The sequence below is a fragment of the Anas acuta genome, chromosome 5 (genome assembly GCF_963932015.1).
Source record: "Anas acuta chromosome 5, bAnaAcu1.1, whole genome shotgun sequence".
Taxonomy (NCBI): Eukaryota; Metazoa; Chordata; class Aves; order Anseriformes; family Anatidae; genus Anas; species Anas acuta.
The window spans coordinates 12,354,651-12,382,561 of NC_088983.1; the positions used below are offsets into that span (position 1 = coordinate 12,354,651).

General features: G+C 38.1%; 1 protein-coding gene across 3 annotated transcripts in view; it reads left to right on the top strand.

The window, feature by feature from the left end:
• The window catches only part of BEGAIN (brain enriched guanylate kinase associated), a 162,776-nt gene that overhangs the window by 72,045 nt on the left and 62,820 nt on the right, over window positions 1-27,911 (top strand). For 2 of the 3 annotated variants that reach the window (XM_068682759.1, XM_068682761.1), the window contains exon 3: window positions 14,973-15,062. The exons of the other annotated variant lie outside the window; for it this stretch is intronic. In XM_068682759.1, the coding sequence (XP_068538860.1) occupies window positions 14,973-15,062 (90 nt within the window). The remainder of the gene's footprint in view (window positions 1-14,972; window positions 15,063-27,911) is intronic. 3 annotated transcript variants of the gene reach the window in all.

Sequence of the window (27,911 nt, forward strand, 5' to 3'; positions counted from 1 at the left end):
AAATAAGTCTTAAGGAGGGATGGAGTGACTAATAGAGCTCACTCAGCTGCTCATTTTCCATGGTGCAGAGGACAGAGGAGCTTCTGCTGGAGGCTGTAGCTGCCCCGGGCAACAAACACCTCCGCTGTGGTGTGTGAGGAAGGAACAAGTGCCTAGAAAATTGTTGAAGAAAGGGGTAGATATGCTCTCCTTCTGTCTCCATATTGTGTCAACTACCCTTTAACCTTTCTATTTCTCTCTAAATGGAGATTCCTCAGAACTTTCCCCATTGCAGTTCACCTGGAGAAGTGCATGCTGTAAGCTGCCAATAACCTTCTCAGGAGCTATACAGCAGGCACCTCTCTCTCTGCCCTTCCAGTGCCAGTAGTACCTCTGAAGCGTGATTCAGACAGTCCTCACTCAGCAAACCCTGGAGCGAGCCAGCTCTGGGAGCAAGCTCAGTCCCCACAGCCACCTATGCTGGTTAACCTGCAAGTCAAAGCCTCCCAGCAAAACACTGTGCTGCCACCAGTCAGATAGGCGCATGGCTCAGGTGCTGTGGGGGCATACCCCAACACGCTTGGCACATGTGCTACCTCCCCAGCACTTCTGGTGATTCACCTTCCTGCTCCTTGTTTGCCTTTAGTAAGGATCCTCATGTGTTTCTACCTTCCAGATCGGTGGGACTGTCCATTTTAACTAAGTGCTGTCACATTGTGTATGCATTTAAATTTAATTTACTGATAAGAGAAAGAGTTGTTCAATATAAGTAGTTCTACACCACAGTAGAGACACTAATTTTAGAGTACAACATCATCACTAGTGGGTAAGCAAAATTCGTTTCTTTGCTCTCGTATGTGGTGTTTAACATATACTATAAGGACTATACTATAGCTTGAAGGGCAAGAAAAATAATAATAATAATTTCAACACCATCAAGTGGGCTCGATAAATCCAGACAATTCTGTTTTATTTGTATCTATCTTTCCTGTTCAACTTTTATTATTCATTTACTTTGTCAGGTCTAAATGAACAGAAAAGTTGTGGGATACATACAATAAATTAAAAAAGTATATATTATAAAATAAAAAAATGTTGCCTACCATCACAGAAACCTTGTATTTATAGAAATCTGGAGAGACCTCAGCTTGTTTAAAATCCTTTTTCCCACTTGTACTGCCATCATTCAACCTTCCTAACCTTTAATGAAGTATTTAGCATATGTTGAATTGGTCACACGAGTTTCTAAAAGGAGTATAAAATCCACATTTTTTTAATGAGCTATTCCCATGCTTACCACTGACATTCAATGCACTAATTCTTTTTAACTCATGCTATAAACCAGAAACATGCACAGCTAACTGAACGTCACTAGTTATTTTAAAAGTTTTCCTTTTTCTCTCTGTTTCCCCTTTCTATAGCTTAGTCATATTCTCCAAAACAAACAGTTTGGCTGAAAAGTTTCCAAGTTATGTTGAAAGAGAAGAGCTATGAAAAGGTATCAAATATCAGAGCACTCCAACAGTTTTTATGTTGATTTTTTTTGTTTGTTTTTGGTTGTTGTTTGATTGATTGTTTTGTTTCTTTGTTTGGTTTGTTTGTTTGTTTGTTGACTCAGGTCTGCTTAATGTGAGACAATAGATGTCATCATCTACCACCTGAGTTAGTCTTTAGGAGTCAGAAAGTTCATGACTCTGCCAGGACATAAACACATAACCTATAAGTAGACAATCTACCTAACAGCATAAAGCTCTTGTCATACCATAAGATAGGATTGTAAAGTGTTAAATTTGTCTAAAGGATTGGCCCATAGTTCAAAGAATTCGCAATAAATCAGACAAGAAACAAATACCTAAATCCCCACTGGGTCTTCGATGTTAATTTCACTAGGGCAGGAGTTTATCCTAAAATGTTAAAATGTGCCTTTAAGATACACCCTATTTAAAATGAATTGTGGAAGTTCATCAAAAGACTGCTTGTGGAGCTTCCCCAGATGTTGGCCATTGTTGCCAGCAAAGATGTTCTTCTTGCTATCCAAAGAGTTTAGTATGTCTTTTCCTGGGAGTACAGGAACTGCCACTCCTATTGCACTTGATCACAGCAAGGGAGAAAGAGAGCAGGATTTTGCATTCCCCTTCCACTTTGTTCTTTCAAAGGTCCATAGGGAGCAGAGGAACTCTGTCGTATCAGAAGGAGGCCAAGAAATACAGAGAGCGAGTATGTTCTGGCCCTCCTGCCAAGATGTCTGGAGCTGTTAAACACAGATTACGTGAAAACAAGACAGGAACAAGACACTGGGCGTTAGACCGTGAAAGGATGTCACTTCTCAGCAAGGAGATAGTTGCCAGTACAAAGTTTGAGAATGATGCTAAAATACACTTTGCAAAGGAGGAAGAGAGTCAGGAAGAAAAACCTCTTCTGGAAAAAGCTATGAAGACCTTAACTGGATATTCCTATGAGCAGTCAAGAAGATTGCTTGTCTAAAGGTGTAAAACAGCTGCCAGAATCAAGCATCAGCCTTCCAGTAGCAAGGGAAGAGTGCGGTTTCTTCCCCAAAGACTGATAGACTGAGAGAAAGTGACTAGTTGCTGATGAAATAAGCAACAAGATGTGCTGTGTAGCTATGCTCAGAGGCAGAGAAATCGAGAAATGTGTTGTAAAATAAATCTGAATTCTAATACCAAGAGCTCAGAAGTTTACCAGTTGCAACAGTATTAGCAGTGAGTCAGAGCAGTCTCCAGTGATATTCAAGGTTGTCACCTTTCCTTCAGAAGAGCTATTGCATGGGCAGAGCAAAAATTTCAATCCTTTCTGTGATCTTGGGCCCTACTGAAGCAATACAAAGGCATGGGAAAGTTAAACCTTTCTTAATTTTCTACTCTCAGTTCTAATTATGCAGAGGAGATCACAGGAATGAGAAATGTACAAGCAGCACTAATGAAGCAGGGGAGAGGTAGCCCTTCAGCTCCAGAAACTCTCTTTGTATAAAGCAAAGAAAATGTACCACAACAAAAAGAAAACTTAAGCTCTTCTGAATTAACTATCTGATAATTAAGGACTTACTACTTTCACACATGAGCTACCTTAAACACGTAGATAGTGTCATTCAACTTAGTGCTTCTTTCTCTCACAAACAACCCCTCTCTCATCTCACATTCCCTGGGGTACTTTGCAGACTATAACATTATTAAGTAGTCGCCAGCTTCTGCAAATACCACTTAGGGCACTGCCAGCTGCTCAGAAGGAATGCTTACCTGCTAACCAAGTGCTACCCTGTCCCTGTCAGTTTCATTAGCTGATCTGTGGTGTTGGTTTATCAGGTATGATGCTTTCACCAGCTCCAAAGCCAAGCAAAGTAGTTCCTTTACCTAGAGACAAGTTTTTGATCTACCCTGGTTTAAACCAATACATGTTGTGCTTGTGGAAGCCAAAAGGCTGCAGCTTTGGTCTGGAACTGGCCAGAGTCTGAAGCTTACAAAGAGACAAAAAGCATTACTCAGCTACTAAACAGTAGCATATTTCTGGCAAAGGAGATACTACATGAGAAATAAAGGAGTACAGTCTCATATTAACAGGTTCACATTTTAACAGCCCGCCCCATCACTTGACTGCTGCATGCCTAGAAAGTTTGATAATATGGGCCACGTGATGCTCTTCCAACTCCTTCAGGACTGGCACAGAGCCTCAGTATACAGTAAGGAATATTACAACGCTATCTCTTGGCTGAGATGGGAATTTGATTCTAATCAGTTATGGTCATGAAAAAGCTTGCAAATGTAGGAACCAGATTTCCAGGTGTCCTGGCCCCACAATCTTACTGCAATCTCTGCCTCAGTTTCCTGTAAACGTTTTTTGTTTCATTCGAGCGAATCAGCTACCAGGTCAGACTTCCTGGTTTCCAGGTTTGTACCGTAACAAGTCAACAATGTTACAAACCTCAAGTCTAATTAGCCATCAGCCAAATCCAATATATATATATATAAATACATAAAAAATCAGTTATTTGCACAGGGCAGTTAGCATTAGCTTATTACACCTAAAGTCACATATACTTGCTCTTCTGATGTCTGATCCAAATCATATTCTGGGCACAACATACAGGCACTACATTGCCTCAAGAAGTCCCTGGGTCCAGAAAGGACCTTCAGATCACCTGAATAAGGAGCCCTGATTCTGTAAGCAGCAGAAGACTGGAATACCATATAGTCAAGACAGGAAGAGCTACAGAAACAAACTTCTCTTTTTCTTTTTTTGTTTTCTTAATAGCTTTGTGACTGTATTTCTAGTTGACCAGCACCAGGTTTCAGTGGATGGCCTGAAAGTTCATATTAATAGCTACCTAGCAAGGTTATACACTGAGAAAAAGTAGAAATGACCTAAGGTCTCTCAAATGGGAATTAAGCTCTGCTCCCTGCTTAGATCACCAAAAGTGTGTGGCATATACTATCATCACTAGGTCCTTAAAAAGAAGTGGTCACAGCTGCTGGGTTCTCTATTAACTCAGTATTGCCCAGCCTTCTAGGTTAGGTGGATTTGCAAACCCATTTGAATGAGCCAAGCTCCTCCAGGGACTTGTACCTCTTGCCTTGCAGAGGAATCCCAGCAGTGCTGGGGAGCCCAGCTGCCCAGCCCCAGGTGGCTCTGGGTCCATCCAGCCTCCCAGGGAGCTTCAGAGTCCTGACTGTCAGTGTCTGTGAGACTGATTTTAGAGAGAAATCCTTCTGTATTTATCCTTATCTTGAAGGCGGGCACCTGCACTTCAGCCAAGTACTACTTCAGAGTTGTATCACGTGTAATCCTTGATGCTCTCCGTTTGAGTGGTCTTTTCCATATCAATGAATCCTTACCATTCTGCATTCTGCTTTTATAACTCGGTAGTTTTAAATGTATACATTAGTTCTCTGTTATCATAGTTAGACATTGTCTATACTGAATAAAACAGTCTTGTGCTCATGACTCACTGATGTACAGCTGGATAAAGACTGAGACTGTTTTCTGCAACAGAGTCAGTTCTGGCATTCAAAAGGATGTATGAAAAAGCATGACAGGAGTTAGCCAAGCAGTAATAAGAATCACCTGAACATATACATTTTTTAATTGCTAAATGAGACATGTTCCACAACAGTTAATATTTTTTTAAGGAGATAATTCAGTCCATTCATAATAGCATTCATAATAGATATAATTCTGCTCTGATTGCTCACACCTGGCAATTTTGTTTTGTAGCACCTTTTTTTTTTTTTTTTTTTTTTTTTCCCAAAAGCATTTTCAAAGCATAGAATGGGCCTTGAGCCAGGTATAGTATATGATTCAAGCCCTGAAATAAACAGAATGGGATTTGCAGAGCCAGCTCTAGACATAGACAAAGTATGCAGTTAATGGGGCAGCTGCCTGCTTTGCCTCTCCCAGAGACCTGCCACTGCTACTGGCAAGGGAAAGGCTGTTGTGAGGAGGCTGAAAACTATTGTTCAGCCTACCTGCAGAAACAGCAGTTGTGGCCCCTTGCCCTGGCACAAGTACCGTGCCTGATTCTTCAAGCCAACACTGCCCCTTTCCCTGTCAGCTCTCATCTGTGGGGAGGTGAAATTCTGCATAGCCTTTGTTTCTAAGCCTGGTCTGGCTTCTGGGTATTTCAGATTCAACCTTTTAATCAACATTTTTGTGGTTTCAAGTAGTATTCACGATAATGAAATATTTTTCAAGTCTTGCCATTAATCTGAAATTTCAACCCAGTCAAATCCAAGAGTATTGGATTGTTTTCAATACATCTCTAAGACTGCCATCCTTCAAATATTGTCCTTTCTTGCCTTTTTCTTGATTTCTCAAAAGACCTTCCCAGAATATTCCTCTCATTTTCTTTTCACTGTATTACTTGAAATCCCATTCTGAGGTAAGGATTCATTATACTGTATGCTACCCCCGTCCCCGTCCCCCCCACCCCCCTCATGTTCTAAGAGACTCCCATATTCTCTATCTTTAAATAGATAAGAAAGGCAAAGGGTAGGAGAGGAAGTCAAGTGAAAGAAGAGAATTGATTTCCTCTACATCAGGAGCCATATTGTTTATTTGACATACCCGAGAGTCCAATGTAACAGTGCCTGGCATATATAAGTGTCTTTAAAATGAATGTAGTATACCCTAAGACAACAGCAAATCTGTCCTTTATAACGTAAGACACATAAAACTAGAAAGAATCAATTGCAAATAGTCCCAGAGAGTGTAAGATGGACTGGGATAACCTTTATGGATATACAAGGGATAAACTCCATGCCAACCAGCCCAGGCAATTCCAATGAATTATTTCATCAGAGGTACAGTCAGTGATGAATAACATCTTTACTAAGAGCAGAGTTTAGCAAAAGGGTTCTAAATCTATGGTGGCAGATGAGAGAAGAGGACTTTGCTGAGTTTCTGAGCAGTCAGAATAAAGAAAAACAATTTCTGAAATGAAATTTAGTCTCTTTCTCTCTCTCTCTTTTTAATTAATTCTTTCATCTAACCTACCAAACCATAACACAAAAATAGCTCAGACGGTACTCTAGGGCAGTTGTTTACATGCATATTTACCAACTCTCCAGTGAGCAGATTTCTGAGATAGATCATTCGGTACTTAATTTTCTCAGCAAAAGGGACACAGAAATTTATCCATAGTGAAAGCACCCATTCTCTTCAGGGGTAAAAGATAAGGGTTATATAGACAAATCAGAAACAAAATCTGAAGAAATGTGGAATACTCATCATTTCTATTGATTTTAAGCTCTCTGGGAGCATCTTCTGGGAATTTTTCTCTAGATATTATCTACGTAATCGTAGTATTCTCAGTTCAAAATACAAATGTTCTGCTGCAGTGCATTTGTATTGTGTACAAGTAAAATTGTTGGACTGATAAATGTATTGTCAGTAGAGATCAAATGACAAATTCATTAGCTGCATCAAGTTCTGAAAGGTAGGATGCTTGACACTGGCCTTCTCAATGAGATTTCTTCCATTTCTGAGTCCTGCCATTGTCAGTACCTAGTTGGTGCTTGGTTCTGATCTCCCACAAGTACCAGGAGTAAGATCTAGAAGGACTGAGACCTGCTAATAGAATATATCTGTTGACAAGAATCATTTTGTGAAAAAGCAATTTAGGAAGGAAAAAAAAAAAAAAAGAAAAAAAAGAGGGAGAGAAGGAAAAAGAAAAAAGAAGATATGCAGGAACATGGACATTTTTGAGCAGTTATCTGCAGTTACAGGCAACTGCATACTCCGTCTTCTAAGTGCTTTTGTCTGCTATTCCTACTGGAAGGCTGTTCCAGAATCATGTTGTTCCATCATTAGAAGTTTTCTAATTTCCAGAAGAAAATATAAGCATAGCCAGTTCTGTTTACTTGTTCTTAAGCCAATGCTTTTCTTTAGAGGAATTAATTATTTCCCTTCCCTGTTATCTTAAAAGGGCAGCCACATCCTCGCTCAGACTTGCTTTTCTTGGACAGATCTAGACCAGCTTTGTTTTTGAGTTTGTTTCTAAGATGCCTTTAAATCACAGAATAAGCTTTTCCCCTCCATTTCTTCCAGACTGAATCCCTGTCTTGAGGACAGGTGACTGTGATAGCATTCCCAGAGAGACATCCCTGCCCTCTTCCCAGCATGCCAGCACTTCCCTCTCTTGCTGAAACACCTCACCCAATAGTTTGCTTAGAAAACCTATCTTTATTCTGTGTATTCCTTGGGCAAATAAAAGTTATTGATCGATGAGATATAATTTAGGATATCTGAAGGAAAATGTTTATAATATTTTGGTCTTAAATGTTAGCTTATTCTACTTACCAAGTCAAACATGCCATTTAAAAAAGATGTCTTGTAATTATTAGTTCTTTCAGTTTATCTGGAGGCACCAGTCATGGACTGCTGCATCTGTGCAAGTGCAGACCAAAACTTCACACAGAAGAGCTGCTATTCTCAGTAAAATTTAGCCTAATCCTTATTCAGTATGATTTTATTCAGGCATTCACATGCCTACTTAAAAAAAATCATACTGGATTTTGGAAAGGTACGAAATATAAGTACAAGCACAGCTTATGTATGCAATAAATACTTTCATATATTTAGAAAAGTCCCCTTCTGTAGTCCATTTCTGGAGCACAAAATGAGTCAGTGATTATCCAAAATTCCCAAGCTTAAAGGACACAAGCAAGACTGTGGAAAAACAGGAAAGGGGGAGAATTACACTGGTAATAAAGGACTTACAAGTTAGCTTTAAATGTATTACCAATTTATGCAGCTGATATTCTGAGCATCTATATACTTACATATTAGGAATCCAGAACATCTTCTCCAAATTTTTCTCATTCAGACTCGTAAAAATTCACTTCTAGAGACAGAAGTCATCTTATCCAGATACTTACTATCAGCTACCCTAAAATATTTTCCATTTTGAAACAGAGGTTCTTAAATGCCCTCAGAGAGGGCAACTGGAGTTATATAAATCTTGTCTGAAGTCAAACTATAAAAAGGGTGAGAAGTGGAACTGCTGTTGGGATGCTGGAGCAGAACAATTAAAATAGGAAGAAAGTAGAGGAAAATGATCCATTATGGCCTAGTTAGAAACACTTATTCAGATAGTTGAAGAAAAGAATACAAAGGAAATGTAGGAAAGGACAGCCCCTAGGTCAGCCTGATACTTGTTTCCCTACACGTGGAAAAACATCCTTCATGAACACTGGATTCTCCCATCACACAAAAACTCATCCTCAAGATAAATGCCTCAGTGAAACCGTTGGCTGTTATCACTGATAGCATTGGAAAACCATTGCAAAAACTAAAACTCATGAAACATATAAAACATGTAAGCATGTATAGTTCTGATGGGACATACCTACAGACAACGTGTGTAGTTTGGCACCTGTGCTATATATTTATGCTTAATGCTTCACATAGGAAATAAAAGAATGCATTTAAACAGTGTAGAAACTACCAACTGTCATTGAATACATTGCAAAAACAATTTATAACCTTGAAAGTATGACTGTTTTTATTCTACACCAATAGTTTATGAGATGTAAGACAGTCAGGCTAGCTAATGCTTTTCACAGTATGCAGATTATCAGCTTCCCAAGTAGGATACTCAAAATGAAATATTATTAACAATTTATGATTATTTCCATGCAGATACTGAATGACTAATTCCTATCATATTTTTCTGTAGTTGCAGGAAGAAGTGTTTCTGCACCTGTTTCTCTTCCCCCAAATCTAATCATCAGTAAAATTGTACTCAGCCAGCTGTTAAATTTCAGTTCTGTTTGTATATTTCATGCATTTAAAGACTGACAAAATATGAAGTCATATAGCCACAATAAAATGTTAGATTGGTACCAAGAGAAGTTATCGCCAACTTTGCAAAACTTTACACATTCTTGGATTTTGTTGTAATGCCTGACTATATTGAAGACAATGGTGGATACTTATATGCAAACTAGTGTACCAGTTAACATAGTAACTTTAGCAAAAGTTTGGAAAAATGTGGACTCTTTCCGGGGTTTCTTTTGAGAGCTTAAACCAGTTTATATTTACTAGAAATTTATATAAAACAGGTTAGCTTATGTCTTCTCCTATGGCATTACTCACATAGGCTATGACATGTTCACATTTTAAGAACACAAAGCTTATTAATTCATTTAGTCATAAATCATTACATTTTTTTGGTACACCTGTATTGAACCAATTGCCTTGTGTCTGAATGGAACATAATTTGTATTTTGGCTACACATGTATTTGAAGATATCAACAAACAAAATCAAACATTACAGGTAGCTCTAAACCTACAACTGTTCTGTCAACATGCCTAATACAGTGATTCATTCAGGTATTTATAGTCTGAGCACAAACGTTTAACTCTAAAGGTTTTTACTATTTACCATACATATTTTCTAAAAATTGTAGATTTAAATACATACTTATGCATCCATAGAAGGATGCTCACATGATTTGGTAAATATACATAGATAAATAGCTAAGTATGACAGAAATTAAAAATGTGGTAGCAGAACTGATAGCCAAGGTCACTCAAAATTTTCCATTGACAGATGGCTTAACACTTTGCAAAATTGAAATGTATTAATTGGAATGTTACATGCAATATTTTTTATGTTAAAATGGTTTAGACATTTCCAAAAATATAACAATTGAAAAAAAAATTGTTTTACTTATAGCAAAAAATAACCTATTATTTTCCTCATTAAAAAGTCCTCATATCTTCCTGGTTTGTAGTAAAGACCCAAAATATGCCAGTAGAGTCTTGCAAGGTGCCTTGAATTTGTGGTATAATATTTTTTACAAACATTCAGAATTGCATATTTTAAAAGTATCTGGGGAAAAAAAAATGTTAACAGAGACATATGAGTTTGACAACTAAATTTCATATAGGTCAATCTCAGCTAAGTGTGCTCAGGCCAAGAGTTTCCAAGACTGAGCAAGATTTCTTCCCTGACTCTTCCTGGCAGTTGAAGCTTGACGTAATGTCTGGCTTCCCAAGAATGGACATGGAGTTGGGCTTTCACCTGCAGCATTGCAGCAGCTGATGCTGAGGCACCAAGAGAAGCCAGTGATCATACCAGAAATGCATTAAACGGGGATTGTAGTAACTGGGAAGAGGGGGAGGCACAGGTGGGCAAAGCTGGAGATGAAGAGAAGTCATGGCAACAGCTTGTTAGAAGAGTGGGGCAAAAAAAAAAGACAAGTAGGAGCATGAGGAAAAAGGTAATTTTTATGCCAGGTTATCACCCCAACTAGGGGAGTTCATGATTCTGTAAGATCCTCTTTTTCAATTAGAGAATTATATTTAAAATATTCACGAAAATATATCTTTACAGTTCCTACAGCAGCTTTACATTATTTAATGCAGTGGTCATAGATAGTTCTGGGTAACTCCAGGAATAGAACTGCCACCCCCTCACAGAAAATGGATTGTTTGACATTTTTATCAGCTCCAGCCTTTGTTCCATGGAGATGACAGCCAGATACCTACTTTGGCATGACTGCTGGAAAGTAGGTAGCGAGCACAGCTGACAGCATCTCACAAGTCTGTGATGCTAAATCAGCACCACCACCACGTGCTTCTGCAATGAGGACGGGATGTGGAGGTAGAGTCGTGACAGTATGTTCCAAGGTGTCCCTGTGGTTCTTCCAGCTTGCTCTGTCAATGTTTCATCTGGGCTTACTAGTGTTTATAAAAGCACGGCCTTAAAATAACTGCATGGTGTTAATAGAAGCAAAAATAGCAGTTTTTATGCTTAGCTTCTTTGTACTGGGGCTAAATTGGGCTAAATTGGGTAAGTCCAGAAATTATATTAGAACAACCCAGTTTAAGTGACTTTAAAATCTCTTTCATGTCTTAAAGAACACTGCTAAAATGTTCTGCTTAAAGAACACTGCTAAAAGCTAAAACCAGACCAGGACATGTTCTTTCCTGTTCTGCAGAAATGCTTCTCCCTTTTAAGGGGGCAAAGTTTGAGGTGACTTTTGCTGAGAGACTATTAAAATCTATTCAGTAAGTTCTCCGTGTACAAGTGGAGAAAGGAGTAACCTTGAAATTCTCAAGCTTCTGAAAAATGCAGAATTTTAAAAAATCATTCAGATTTTCCTTGGCATTTGAAAATGAATCATGTATATCCATGCATGAAAAGTATTTTTGAAGAGCAGCATGTGAAAATAGGATCTTCATAATTTCACAAGCTACAGATTTTACTCACCTTTGAAATATGAAGGTGGAAGCATAAGGTTCATTGTTTTTATTTTTGTCATAACATTATTTTTTAAATAGAAAAAGCAGTCTCTATGAGTTTACTATAAGCACAGTGGATCAATCAACTTCTGCCACCAAAACTGATAAATTTCTAGTTGTTCCTGTCTGGGTGGTGAAATAAAGTGTTGATCATGTCTCACTGAGAAATCCACTTTAAGAAAAAAATAAAAATTGTTATAGGTCTGTGAGTATCATCTGTGATTATTGTCAGATGAGCCACAGACAATATCTGAAGTAATGTACTGCATGTTCTAGGACAAGACAAGGAAACACAGGCTGTTACAACAGTATGCTCAAGTTTGAACCTCACTTAACACTGGAGTCTGTCTCACTTCAGTGAGGGATAAGGGAAGCTCTGCAGAAAGAAAAGAAAAATTAGTTATTTTATCATGCTACAGTACAATAAAAAGTTGTTTTAAAATTTGGTAATCTGAAATACTTTAGCATCAGTTTGTTGAGATGGATATTTTTCCTATAGTAAACTGCTGTTTGTATATTGATACTATTGAAAACAGTTTCAAATAGGCTTTTAAAATTATTTTTCAGTAGTTACAAATTTCTTACAACTGTTTTTTGAGTAAGGAAACAATACAATGACAGAACCGGGAACACTTTTATTCTTTTAAAATTCAGAGTTTGTTTAGACAAATATATATATATATATATTTATATATATAAAACATATATATATATGTATGTTTTGCTGATTTCTGATTTGCCAGTGATAGAACCCATGTAATTGCAGAAGCTGACAAATCAACTTTTGCATTTGTATATCTGACAAATAATACTAATTATTTTTAAACCTTGCACATGAGAATGTGATTAGAATGAATGCATCTGACACTGATTATCTGAGACAGGATGTTATTAAATCCCTTTGGGGATCTTTGTAAGACCCACCACATTTTGAGCAGAGCTTTTATGTGCATTAGTACATTTATGTAGCGATTACACAGTATTTACTACTGCAAAATGTCAGGAAAAACAGTGAACAAACAGCTAAGTGGAATTTACACCACTCTTCTCTCTATCAAAACATCTCACAACCTCATAGCCTTAAAATGTTTTGTCAGGATTACCTATATACCAATTTGTCAGGATTACCTATATACCAAAGCTATTTGCTATGTATCGGTAAAAGGTATGGGATAGGTTAGCTTGACACTACACAGAAGAGAGCTGGCAATGGATTTGAGCAGAGATTTGTCCCTGCTAAGATAATATCTTAGCTCCAAAATCATCACTTTAATTAATTTTGTGGGCTTAAAAAGCCAGGCAATGTTTTAATTTCACCCATTTCAAAATTTGTGAGTTTTGTTACTTCATTAGAAAAATAACACTGAGGATTACTCGCTGAAGTGGGGAGAAATACACAAAAATCAGTGGCTTGAAAAAGCTCCATTAATTCTGGAAAAAAAACTGTGGCTGCATTGTCTGATTTGGTTTGAAATTAAGATAGCAAGGATCAGATTTTTAGGAGCAGTTTACAATTCTGTAGTTAAAAATATGTAGATACAAAATGGAATGACAGGTAGAGACCACTTTCAAATCTACGTTCTTACAGTGGACAGTTTTCCTGTCATCCAGAGTTGAGACTATAAACATACAGTGAAGTACAGGACTGATATGTATTAAATAAATATACACGTATTGATTGTGAGATTTACAGCTTGCCTGAGAATGTCAGGAAAGCTGTGAAACGTACATAATCCAAAGTAATACTGACTGCTCACTGAAGAATCAACAATACTGAGATATTAGAGGTTTCCTCACCTCCACTTTGAATTTCAAGTTAATATTGCTGTAAATTCATGTAATGACAACACATACACCTCAGGCCATCTATTATTTTTCTATCTTCTCTATGTGTCTTCACATACCTAGTCCAAGTCTGGTGTGAAAGAAATTAAAAAATACTCAAAATGCTCCTTCATTTTTCAATGAACTCAGTCACACAACTAGAGCGATATACTAGAATTCATATATTGTTTTTCATCTGAGTACCCTACAAAGCATCATCTTGATGCCAATAGTTTTTGATGTGAAGCTGTTCCCAGGTGGACTTAGAGAAGTGGCAAGAGACTCATCAGAGTTCTCCATTATCATAAATATTGAGATTCTCTGCTGCTTTTCTGTAGCACAGCCATTGCTTCTGAAATATGTCCCTGTATGTAAAGATGTGTTTTAAGGAACATATAGAAGGTCACTACTTTGCAGTACCCACTTGTAATTGTGGTGAATATTGGAAGGTAGGATTTTCTGCATGCACAATGACCACTGACCACAGAAAAAAATCATGCAAAAATTCTGGTTCATAAATATGAATTTGCTTGAGTGAGGAAAACATGATCTTTTATTTTGTTTATCCTTCAAGGCATTTTATGTGCATTTTTGATATTACAAAGGACTACAGTAATACTTTATGGGGTATTCTGTGTGGTGCAGTACTGTAGTTCTTCCTCAGATTTTACTCAGGAAAAACCACCTTTGACTTGAGAGAAAATTGCTTGACTGAGGACTGAACAGAGTGTTTTGAATCTTACCAGCACTGCTTGATGTTAATGTTGGGTAACAGTTCTCATTGCTAATTTGCCTGCCTTGTTGGCCTTTTCTTGGGCTCCAGATCTGCTTTTGCTTTGTGTTATTCATGGCTTATATTGCTTGTTCAGATTGCTTCCTTTTGTGCTTTTCATTTCCAGCAAATATTTTGCAGCTATTGTTCTACTACTAGTAGATGTGCATGGAACCTGGTATGTGGAACTTGAACCTCAGCCCAGATTTAATTAAAACTATTAAACATGTTCTCACTGTGGTGCTCAGAAGGAATTTTGGTGACCCTCTTTTGATGAAGCATAAATTTGCTTAATCTGATGTTTTAACAATGAAAAAATACAAGGGCTCGATTCACAAATCTTAAGAACAAGTGCTTCTCCAGTAAAGTAGATGGAGTAGCACCTATTTACAGCCATGATAAAGTCTTAAATGCCTATTCTGACATACAACAGACACTGTACAAGAAAATCACTAAAGATGTGTGCTGGAACCTTGTTTTGTAGAATTAATACTGCTTTAAAGTAAGATCTTTTGAATAATAATTAGTACCAAATTATGCCATAGCCTATTGATATGCAGCAAATCTAGCTAGGTTATCACTCGTATGTCTTATGAGCCATACCTAGCCATGGTTTATCCTCTATTCATGCTGCAGGGTACGAAATTCCTGGGTGCCAACCTGCCTATGGCAACCTAGAATTCTCCAGGGCAGGCTCGCAAAATCTTCACCTACTCTCTGGGACAGGTAATGAATAAGTGATGTTTTGTGAAGTTATGCTTTCTTTCTAACTTTCTGATGTCCGTAAAAATGTTTCATTTCTACATGTCAGTCTACAGTCTTTCATCGTTCAGTTGTCCTACATTTTCTAAACTAGGAGAATGACAGCAGATCTGTTTATTATAGTACTCTAGATGCTTGCCTCAGCCAAGCCTGTAATAATTATTATTAGCATGTATAAAAATTGAAGTTTTAACATCTTTTTTTTTTTTTTTTTCTTTCTGATGGCATGCATTGAATTCCACTAGTGATACCACAGTTATCCGGGCAGTTTACTCACCTTTCTTAATTGACAGTACTTATATATTATCTTTCCTTTGTTAGGTTTACATTAGTATTTGGTTTCCTGAAATAAGTTTTTTTCAATGTTATAGATATAGAGATGGTGAAAAGATGGAGGAGTTATAACTGATTCTAGTTTACATCCCTATGCAGCATGTAGTGTAAGTTTAAATAATGACTCATTTTTCCATATTTTGCTTAGATTTTCTTCTACTTTTCTCCTGAATTTACTCTTTGTTCTTTGTTGCTTGACATTATTACAAGTGGCAGGTATGTAGAAGAAATGTCCTTCACTAATCCTATAGTTTTCAATGAAATATGAAATACTGAATATATTTTGAAGTAATAAATTAATTAGATTTAAAAAAAAAAAAAAAAGTGAAGACAGGCTGAGCTTCAGACTGTCCTTTCACATTATGTTGATTTTCTTTGAATAACATTCACAAATTTTCAATTTAAGAGTGCTGCTAGTGTAGGTAAGATAAGTAAGATTCTTTCAGTATTTTTTGGCACAATATACGCTTTGTGGAGTAAAAAATAATAAATAATAAAATAAAAATCCTGGAAAAGTTACTTGAATTCTGGTTTAGCAGTCCCCTGGGGCTCTGCAAATGTGCTCTATTCTTACCTTTAGATGGGTTAGAATAAGTTTGCTTATTAAAAAAACAAACAAACAAACAAACAAAAAACTATAAAAAATAGCTTTGTTCTACTGCTTGTCCTTTTTAAAACCAGGAGATGACCAGTGAAGCAAAATATAATCAGGACGTGAAACTGTTTTTTCAAAATGTTTGACCCTGATTTAAATTTGGTTGAATATTTTGAAGTAATTTAAAATCAGAACAGATTCATGCAGCCATGGTGTAACTGATGATTTTGATCCTTATGTGATATTTTTTAATGTATGCCTATGACAAAGTTCAGTGATTTGGGATGCCATTTATTAGCCTTCCTGAAAGGATCTCTGGAGAGAAGTACCTTTTCCTACCACTGCTGTCCACATGCAGTTCTTATTCTTGAATGAAAATAAGCTTGCTTTTCTGGAGGACAATATGAAACTTTTTCTCCAAGCATTTCAAAACCTGAAGTGCACAAATCCAAGATTTTATCCCAGGCTATCTAAACATTTCATAGAATATATAGATGCTGAAAGATATCTTTCATTTATTCCCCTTCTTTTTATAAAGCTCAAAATGATCTAAATTTTACTGGAGAGATTTTAGTAATTTCTTGGATCCTTGCTTACTTCTTTTATGTTTATTTACCCATATCTTAATCACATTTTTTCAACATATCTAGACTTTAAAAATTTATCTGGAAACTTGCTTTCCAACTGTATTGAAAATGTCAGCTTGCTGGAGGAACAACAAGAACAACAAAAACATATGTTTGTGAAAATGAAAGATATTGAGTATGGCTACAGTTTGCACTTCCAAACTGAGGATAGATTCTATTTTATCCAACCTGCTGCACCTTAACTTTAAAAAAAAAAGTAATTAGAAAACAACAAAATTTTGAACTGGAATGTTTAAGTAATTCAGGTATAAGGCAAAAACCTGTGAGCTGTGCTTAGGTAATTGACATCTCCAGGTACAGGAAGAATTTATAGTATCTCTTTTGGGAAAGCCTGTAGAAGATAGATCTGCTTTGTCACTCTGCATGGTTCTTTGGGGTGCTACATTTGTAGGATAAGTGGAAGGTCCTGGGTCTCCTCTGAAGAAGCATGCTGTCTATTGCTTTTCATGTGAATAGCGCAAGCGTCTCTTCAGACAGCTGCTTTCTGTTTCATTTGGTCCCTTACTTGCAAAGAGCTCCTTCTTTTGCTGTCTCACTCCAGAAACCACAGGATAGCCCATGCTAAAGTGCTGGACTGTTCAGAGGAATTAAGTTATATTTATTCCCTTTCTTTTGCCAAACATTCATCAAAACAAAACAAAATAAAACAAAGTCTTACACTGAAAAGCCAGGACAAAATAGACTCAACTGAACTAATAAGTCATGATATTAGGCTGGGAGGAAGGTTCTGTGAAATGACACCACAACATCCTGAGCAGTGTTGAACTTGCTAGAGGTGAACTTGTTTATACTCTTGCAGAGTAGAAGACTCCTCAGTTAACAATTCCTGAAATAGTATAAAACACTGTATAAAACAAGGTAGGGCCCAAAATAATCAGCAAAAGATGACAGATGGTAATTTCTTTCTCTTTCTCTTTTTTATTCTGTAATATCAAGTTGATCAAAGTGCTGATGAACATTTATTACTGTGTGAAAAACTAAAAATATGTTGAAGCACTCAAGAAAAATAAGTGCATTCAGATAACACCCATTAGTTCTCCTTGTTACTTTTCAGCACTTTATATATGACTCTGTGTATAGTAATAGTTTCTGAATAGCCTTCAGAATATGAATTATATGTACACTGCCGAGAATATGGGTCTGTCCAGGTTAAGGTGTATTGTTTAATCAGCTATGTTTTTTGTTTGTATTAGCAAACCAATGATCTATTCTACTGCCAGAAAAATCTTCCAAAATTCACTAGAGCTCTCCTCTGTGGCTTGGCACTGTAGTATTGTCAGACAGCCATGTGTGATGGCAGAACCAAATCACAAAATCACAGAATCATCTAGGTTGGACGAGACCTCCAAGATCATCAAGTCCAACCTCTGACCAAACACTAACAAGTCCTCCACAAAACCATATCGCTAAGCTCTACATCTAAACATCTTTTAAAGACCTCCAGGGACAGTGACTCCACCACTTCCCTGGGCAGCCCGTTCCAACACCTAACAACCCTTTCAGTAAATAAATTCTTCCTAATATCCAACCCTGGCACAACTTTGGCCCATTCCCCCTCGTCCTATCACCAGGCATGTGGAAGAATAGACCAACCCCCACCTCGCTACAGCCTCCTTTAAGGTACTTATAGAGCGCAATAAGGTTGCTCCTGAGCCTCCTCTTCTCCAGGCTGAACAACCACAGCTCCCTCAGCCGCTCTTCATAAGACTTGTTCTCCAGGCCCCTCACCAGCTTCATTGCCCTTCTCTGGACTTGCTCGAGCACCTCGATGTCCTTCTTGTAGCGAGGGGCCCAAAACTGAACACAGTACTCGAGGTGCAGCCTCACCAGAGCCAAGTACAGGGGGACGATCACCTCCCTAGCCCTGCTGGCCATACTGCTTCTTATACCAGCCAGGATGCTGTTGGCCTTCTTGGCCACCTGAGCACACTGCTGGCTCATATTCAGCCAACTATCAACCAATACTCCAAGGTCCTTCTCTGCCAGGCACCACTCATCTAACTTTCTCACTTTCTAACCACTCATCTCCCAGCCTGTAGTGTTGCTTGGGATTGTTGTGCCCCAGGTGCAGGACCCAGCACTTGAATGATATGGAACAGAGACTGCAGCAGAACTGCACTGACAACTACTGAAAGTGTCTGAGAGGTCACCACTATCTCCCACCCTGAGCACTAGAAGTGTTATCTACTATATTCTTTATTAAAAATATCTGGCAAACATCTGCATCTTTTTAAAGACAAGAACCTATGGATTAAATTTAGAGATACAACATGAGTTATTCATGTGAATCCTATCACAAAACAGGCTCAGAACACAACTGTGACTAGACATAATTAAAATGACAATTCTGTAATTTACTCAGATCAGGTAATATAGAGTGCTTATAAAGGAAAAAGTCAGTGGTACCTGCAGTTTCTTCTCCCCCTGTCCAAGTAGTAGTTTTTTCTGACTGGTTCTGGAGTCAAAAGAGTATATTTAATTTTTTGAGTTACTTAGCATAATCTTTCTTATGGGAAGTGCTAAGTCAACCCACCAAAATGAGACCCTTGAGGCAGACTCAGATGAATTTCAAACCAGTGGAAAGAGATTGTGAATGGAAGGAAAGAGCCAAGGTCAGAAAAGAGGTGATAACCTCTGCTCAGACTTATGTCTGGATGCTTAATGCAAAATGAGACTGGTTGACTTTCTTTCCCTACTACTAAAGCACATTTCTATAGTACTCCCCTGCTCACATTCCAATCTCAGTCCTTTAGCAGAAAGAATAATATAAAGTTCAGCTTGCTTCCGGGCAATAGGTCTTACCTGTTCTCATTACATGTCCTATTACAAACAAACAGTACAATCCAGGAGGACCAACAGTCCTGCTCCAGCACAGTTAGATCCAGATGAATTAGGAAGGTGAACAGACAAAAGCAAAAATGAGAAAGGTTTAACAACACAACTAAAATATAACTTTATAAGCTTGTGAGCTGATGTGGCATGCTGCTTTCAGTAATTTCCAGAGGGAGTGCATATCCATGACTACAAACCAAAGCAATCTAGAAGCTGACCACTCGAAGCCATAAAGAGAGATGCTGCAACTGAAGGCAGCTTGCTCAGGCACCTGGAGAGCTCTCATTGGCTTCCAAATCATAAATTGAAGTCTACCTCTAATTTTGTTACTTCCATTTCTCAATACCTTACTCTTTTTTTTTTCTCTCTCTCCTTTCTCATCGCTGCTTAGTAGTTTGGATTCCCTAGTGAGATGCCGCACAGACTGCTAGGACTCTGCCAAACATTAAAAAGCAGACAGCAGCTGTTCAACAGCTTCAAATCACTTTCCTTCTGAGGCAGTCCTTCCCCACCCCCAGCCTTTGTTACAGCAAGAAGTATTTGTTGAAGTCATTCCCTTTCTCCTGACTTTCTTATTCTTTCATATCTTGCCAATCCACATTGTAACTCACCATTTTTCTAGCGAAACATTTTATACAAACATTTTGGCCTCTGCAAAGAAAGAAAGAAAGAAAGAAAGAAAGAAAGAAAGAAAGAAAAAAGTAACAGCACTTACCGAGATGAATATTCTTCCATAGTCATGTCAAGAGCAGCATTTGGGCAGCAAGCAGTATGAAGATCCCTTCATCCTTGAAAATGGTCAGAGAGGCAATGTCTCTTCTCTCTTGGATAAGTGCTAGCTGAACTTTGCCATGCCAGAATGTAACTCCCTTCACTCCCAGCTTCACTAGCTGACCTCATTTCAGAGGTAGTCAAGAGCATGAGACAACATGTGGACAATGTGTATAATACTGAGTGAACAGAGAATGAGTCAGAAAACATGTATTCCTCCTCAAATTGCATGGTTTTTTTTGTCTCTTGCAACCTTTTATTTTTCACACCTGTTCATCCTTTCATTTTCTAGCAATGGAGAAACAAAATGAACAGGGACAGGCTTTATTCAGACTCCAGTAGGATCACTTACCAAACATAACAGTTTGCATGTAAAAGCCACTGACTCTGAGTACACCTGACTGAGCTGAAATCAGTCAGTCCTCACAAGTTTTCAGAAGAGCCTAAGAGAGGCACTAGGAGGCAGCCTGCAAAAAGGCAGAGATTGTAACCATTTCTGTTACATCCACTGTGGCACTCCGTCATCCACTGCAGTCACCTTTGAATTTGGGCAAAAGACTCCCACCTTCCACTGTGCACTGCATTCATTTTTCACATTCAGCCAGCCAGACTACACGCAGGTATTTACCCTCGCAAGTGTCTCACAATCAAAGTGGTCATCTTGTTAATAGGAATTGGAAATGTGTTTTTAAACTCCAGGTCCAAATCAAATTAACAGAAGAATTAAATCAGTCCTCCTAGAGCTGGCTCAGCTCCTCAGTCTCCATGCAGTGAAGCACAATGCTGGGCTAGCCAGCACAGCTGCACGTGGTGGATGGTCCCTGTCCTGATCTGTGAGTTCAAGTTCTTTCCCTGTCATGAGCTGGGCTGAAACCTGAATTTCTCAGCGCTCTTCACAATAGCCTGCTCCCTGGATGCATGTCTGGGTTCTCACCATTCATTTTCTTTTGCCCTTTAGAGTTTTCATCACACTGGTGGAATCACAATTGCTTGTTGAAGAAACTTCATTTAAAATAATCAAAACACCTTTAGTGTCTATTTCTGAAAGCTGTAATTTTATTCATGGTGTTTCTGTTCAACCCATTCACAGCCTTAGGTTATGGATAGTACCTTTAAATAAAAGACTATTTGTATGTCTTTATTATGAGCACATATCAAAAATCTTACCACGTTCCACTGACAATAATGGCATTCACTTAAGACCACTCAGTGCTGACAGCTGGCCCTCCAAGGGTTTTTTGCATGTCAACATGTAACTGAGTTTTCATACCTTAATCATTTCATATTACAGTTAATATTGAATGCTCTTGGATAGATGTGTCTGTAGGCTTCATATAACTGATATAGAAGCCATCCCTTCTGCAGTGAAACTGTTAGGTCAATATAACCAAAATGCAATTCAGTTTTATTTTTAAGAAAGATTCCTCTTTTCTGCCTCTTACTAGAAAGCCCAGCATAGTTTAGACACATTTACCATATAATATCGCTTGCCAGGTCTGAATTTTTAGTTGTGTGAATTACGCAACAGGCATGTTCTCACATCATAAGAAAGATTACCTTCCAAAACCCAGCAATTCTTCTGTTTTTAGGTACCTTTATCAGCTCCCCGGCTACTGTAAGTGAACTCTCATGTTAAGGATCTGTCCCACAGCACTTAGGACTTCAACTGCTTCCCCACCTCCTTGAAAGTATTCTCTTTTAAGTTTCTGATAAACCATCCCTTTTCTCTGGTTTAAATTCTGGCTGGAACCTTAGAAAAGGACTCTGATACTTGTTTTATGTGTCCATCAGTCATGTGGAAAGTATCTGAGCTCCAGATTTGGATCACCCACACATTTTTTTCTGAAACATATGCGCAGGCCTTCCCTCTCACAATCCAAACCCAGCTTCAGATTATTTATTTCGAAAATGAGTACTGGAAGGAAAATTCAAACGGTTTAATACTTGCAAAAAAAATTCCAAGAGACATCTATATATATGTAAATCTATATACATATGAAGGAAAGATCTGCATGCAATCTGACATGTAAACTGTCCATACTCTGAAGTTTCAAGTATTTAACAAACTACGGTGGAAGTAATAAAAAAATTTGGTGGGTTTTCTTTAGTGAAAAAACTGCCTGACGGACCTCAGTGAAAATCTGCAGAAAAAATAGGTGAGCTAAACAAAGTATGTATACACCTGAATTTATAGGAAAATGCCTGTTGTATAACCTGGATAAAAATTGCTGAGATATTAACTACATTCCAAATGAAGCTGCTGAATAAAAAGCACCAAATATTTGGAATTTGTGGATTGGGCTCTAGCTCTGAGCAGTAGCAATATAATCTGTTTCCCAGATAAAAATGAATTTCAAGTCCATAGTTTGGTTCTCGTCACAACATATCCGGATGTAGAATTTGTAATCTGATTTGATCCCTCTAATCAAGGAAGCAAATGTCAGGCTAGCCACAAAACAAAAACAAAAAATGCAGACAAGGAAGATAGTTTTGGCATTAATCTTTTGAAAATGTGACCCTGAGCATGTAACACATAATCAAAACTTGATTAACATAGAAATCCAATTATTGCTTCATTAACTATCATTCATTAATCTAGAAAACACTTGTTAAATGCTTGGACTTCATTTCCCAACAACTACAAATGTAAAAAATAAATAAATCTGGGGACAGATTTAATGACACAACAGTCATCTCAGAGCTATTGCTCCTAGGCCAAGCTTTCAGTGCCTCTCTTGCAGCACGTCCAACCTGGACAGCATGCAGATCTAACACGATCCATTACCAGCAGCAGAGCCACCAGCCATGAATCAACAGGGGCTGCCAAAGCCTAGTAACTCTAAGATCAAGTTGCCTACCCAGCCCAACTCCACTCAGTAGGAAAGCAGTGGTAGAGGACCCATTGGCATCTATGCCAATTTAATTGCAAATTTCATTTTATTTAAAGTTAGCTCTGCTGACTAACCCAGAGCTCTGTGTCCGCAGATTGCTGCTGCCTGGGTGTGAGCCCTCTGTTGGGAAGAGGTGTCCCCAGAGCTTCGCCTCCTGCCCAGCTAGCTGCCTTCATCTCTGTACTGACAGGCTCCATTCAAAGATCCGAAATGAAAACAGGGATGTGGCTGCTTTTTCTCCTTGATCCAAACAGGCCATCCCTTCACAAAGGTCCACAGAAGCCTTATGCTGTTGGGGAGGTGTTTCCACAGGAGTGACTGCACAAACCTGACCCTGTCTGGGCTCATAGGCAGTCACTACCCCATCCTGCCGCCTTCTATCCTGTTCTACAGACCCTTTCACAACAATATCCTTAGCAGAGCTGACCAACTTTGATGTTCCTTAGATAGAAAAAAAAAGAAAAGAAAAAAAAAAGATGCATTTTTGAAATTCTTTTCCAGAATATATTTTTAAAATTTCCGTCAGTGCTCCCAAATTCCTGATCCTATGAAGCCCTTTTTTAGAATGTGACACATCACAGACATGAAACAGATGTGATAAACACTTTTGAAACGTTTAGTGGCTCTCTTTTGTGGGCCTCCACACAATCTGAGCAGACAAGAAAGGAAATACTATTACCTCATCTCCTACACGGAGTACTGAGTCAGGAAGAGGGGGAGTTATATGACAAGATGTGGTTATCTATGTCTGAGCTCCTTGACTAGAGTTACTTTGTAATTAATGGAAAGAAATGGGTATTTCCAGATTCGCGTCACCTCATCTAAAAGTAGGCTTCTGAAATAGGTCAGATTAATCTCATCCTGATAGAGTCTGTTCATTACCACAGACTGAAAGCAGGAGCCACAGATGACCAATAGCACTGGCATTTACTTCTGGTCAGGCCAGCCTTGATTTAATTCACTTGTCCAGTGTAATACCAGCCATGTGTGGCAAAGCCAGGTACAAGACTCAGAGCCCCAAAACACAGTTCAGGTCAGCTCCTACTTCAATGTTCCTTCTTCCAAGGCAGGATATTTACCCACAAAATACAATGCCTTTGACTTAGGATTTCACAGTTGCATTACAGTTTCTGTTCACTACCCAGAAATTAAAACCTTCAACTTTTTTTTCAGTATATTTGACATGGACCTCTACCTGGAACTCATTTTGCATTCTCACTGCTTATTTCCATCTAAACACTGTTAACAAATTTTTGATTTGCTTACTCCTAGATCTATGTGAAGGAATGTAATGAGTTCATTCAGGGAGAATTTCAGCACTTCAGAAATGTTTTTGCTCCATGTTGAAACAACATTGCAGAACCATCTGCAAGGCAAAGCCTCGAGGTGGCAGAAAACATGAAAGTGCCACCAAAAAACACATTCATTTGCAGGTGGAGACCTGGGGTTTCCAGGACACTCCAACGATGGGGCAGCCCCACAGATGTCAACTCTCAAGGAGAAACAGTCTTTGTGGTCTGTCTGAGGGTAATATGCTCAAGAAATCCTCTGGCCTCCAGGCAGCTGATCAGCCCTGACTTTGCACGTCAGCATTCCTCTGTTATCAGGCCATCTGCTGGGCAGATGAGCTGGCAGGAGATCAGACAGGTACAATGAAAGCCTGCTTGTTTTCCAGCACACCTTCCTCAAAATAGAACTGTCACCACATGGCATCTTGGCTTTCACTGAAATGCTCCAATGAAATATATTCACCTGGAGCTTTTCCAGCCAGCGCTACAGATGAATCCTGACCAACTGCAGGCTGAGATGGGCATGAACTCTCCATTACCATGGTGCTCACCAACCTGCTAACCCTCCCCTGGGGCTGTGCAGAGTGACCCCAATGTTCCAATGTTCAGCTTGAAGCAGAGGATGGGCAAGAACTTCTAGGAAAAAAAAAAAATATATGTATATATATATAGTTTGTCCACTTGTTGCCTTTTGTGGACAGAGGTTTATTGGAAAGGGAGAGGTGATTCCAGGGATGCAAACATCTGTTTTCTTCCAATCTAGTGCAAATTGGGATGGCAAATTTTTAACACCAAGAAAGTACCAGATACTTTGATGGTAATTGAACTTGCCTGTAAATCTTCTCACATAAAATAGACCAATTTTCACTAAATCTAGAGCCTGAATAGTGCAACCTCCCACCTGGTAAGATTTCCTCTTAACTGCCTCTGAATAGTTGCAGAGGACAACTCCGTCAACAACATTCAACAGTGTAGACTGGTGTCTCTCTCTAGCACTGCCCAAGGGGACAAGGCTTCAAAGGCCTTGGCTGACAGCAATTCCAGAATTCAAACCTGGCAATTACTGGCTGTTTACAATGTTCATGGACACGAATTTATGTGCCAACATATATTTCATATTTTTTATGTGTATGAACAGAGCTAGTTGGTGAAAATAGTGCTTTGGAAAGTCTGAAGACCCATTTTTAATAACCTTTAAAGTGGTCTCCCTTGAGAGGTTTTCTTTCACCAGTTTAAATATTTAATATTGTACTTACTGTCTTTTTCTTCTAAAGAAATATTTTAATGAAGCAAAATGGGCAAAGACTTGCACACCACTGGTTGTCACAGCAGCAGGGCTTTAGAGAACAGTAGAAGAAAGAGAGCCGCTCATGCAAAAGGACCTACTATATAGGATTTTGAAACCTGTCCTGTAATTCCTTCCTCCCCCCCAGCTGCCTGAGATTCAGGAAGTCCGTGGTATACGGACTTTTAGGATCGGTGTTTCCTAAAACATAGCACTATCAGATTACCAAAGACTACTATTTGCAAATAAATCCTCTCCTTTCTCCTTGCAGCATTTCTCCAATTAAATTACTTTCTTACTTTTTAACTAATAAATATATATGCAAATATATATTAAAATATATTTAATTAATTTATATGCATATAAATGTTTGCTGAATATATACATTCTTTATTATATTGATGATTAAAAAAACTAATTAAAATATATTGATTTATCAGCATTAAAAAAATTGTGCAGTGAACTTTTCTAATTAACTTGTATGTGACAAGCAGAATCAAAATGCAGCTAGTGTGTGGAGTTTGTCACCTTGGAGAAAAAGGAAAATGCTCATGACTCCATACTTTTGACTTTTTATCTTTTCTCTTTTTTCATCCCTGTCTAAATTACCACTGCCAAATTTATAGTGGCACATGACAAAATGAAGTATTCTTTATAAAAAGACCTTCTAAAACAAGAAAGTACACAACAGCACCAGGAAAGAGGATTCAGGCATTTCTTTCTGTGATAACACTGGAAGATAACAATGAGGGGGAGGAGAAGGCATTCAGAGAAAGAATGTCTGTTTCTTAACAAATGAAGAAGCTCATGAAATACCTTAGATGTGTATAAAACAAAAACTGAGCTTCTGATTCTGCTATTATAAATACTAAATTAGGGACTTTGTATCTAGAAAGATTTGTATATAGAAAGCTTTTTCATCTTTCTACTTTTTCTTCACTTTCCTTGCCTTTGCTTCTTAGGTGTTTTTTCATATATTACTGGAAGCAAGAGAAAACAACAGGCTTTACCTTAAAGCAGTAATGTATAAGGGTCAGTTCATCCATAAATCTAAACCATCCTGGGAATCCTGAAAAATCTTCTACTAGTACTATAGCTATTAATACCCATTCAAGGGTTTCAGTGTGAGATTCAGGAAAACTTCTGTATTTGTGCCAATAGATAGACTACCATAACTATTAGTTTCACTAAGTCATTTCAGAACTTGCTTGGTTCAAGAAGGATATTGAATCAAGTGTTTAAATACGTTCCCGGTACTTTTTCAATTGGGGTCCTTTTCCTTCTTTCTTTTCTCTTTTTCTTTTCTTTTCTCTTTCTTTTCTCTCTTTCTTTTCCCACTTCCTTCCTTCCTTCCTTCCTTCCTTCCTTCCTTCCTTCCTTCCTTCCTTCCTTCCTTCCTTCCTTCCTTCCTTCCTTCCTTCCTTTTATTTTTTTCCTTCTCTCTCTCTCTCTCTCTCTCTCTCTCTCTCTCTCTCTCTCTTTCTCCCATAAAAGTGGCTATAAGTTTCAGGCTATTCAGCATAGTTTTGTCAGACCATGCTTTCTTTCTAAAATTCTTAGTTTTCTGTCCAACAACTTATATTTTAATAATGATTCACTGTTGTGTATCTACTAACCCATCTTAAATAATCCCATTATATACTAGATGTTAGTGTTCCTGTCTAAAAATTAATTCTACTTAAAAACAGCCAGATATTTTTTCATGTATCAGATGAATCAAAGTACACGTTCCATTAGGTTTTGGAGGGTTTATATCATTTTCTAAAAATATACATTTCAGGATGCCATCTTTCCAGCTTGGGTAATATAGCAAGTAGAAAAGGTCCTCTTGCTCATAGTATGGACAGACAGTTTTTTAAGAGTTATAGTTTGCTGAATGAGAATAACTTTGAAGTTGCCTAACTTATACTTTGACTATTTTTCCTTTTTTTTTTTTTTCTACAAAGTTACAGCTGTGCTTTGATACCCAAAGCATTATGTGAAAGAGTGCATCTATATCGACTGTTTCCTTGCCTTATTAGAATGTGCTTGGTTGTTTTATACAGTCACCGCCAGCTGTTACTGACTTAAACATTCCTCACGTTCCCATTTCGTTTGTACCCCTACAGCCTCCCAGTCCCCTGAGGTCAAACTCTTCTCTTGCACAAAACTCCCTAGGATGTTGTAACTG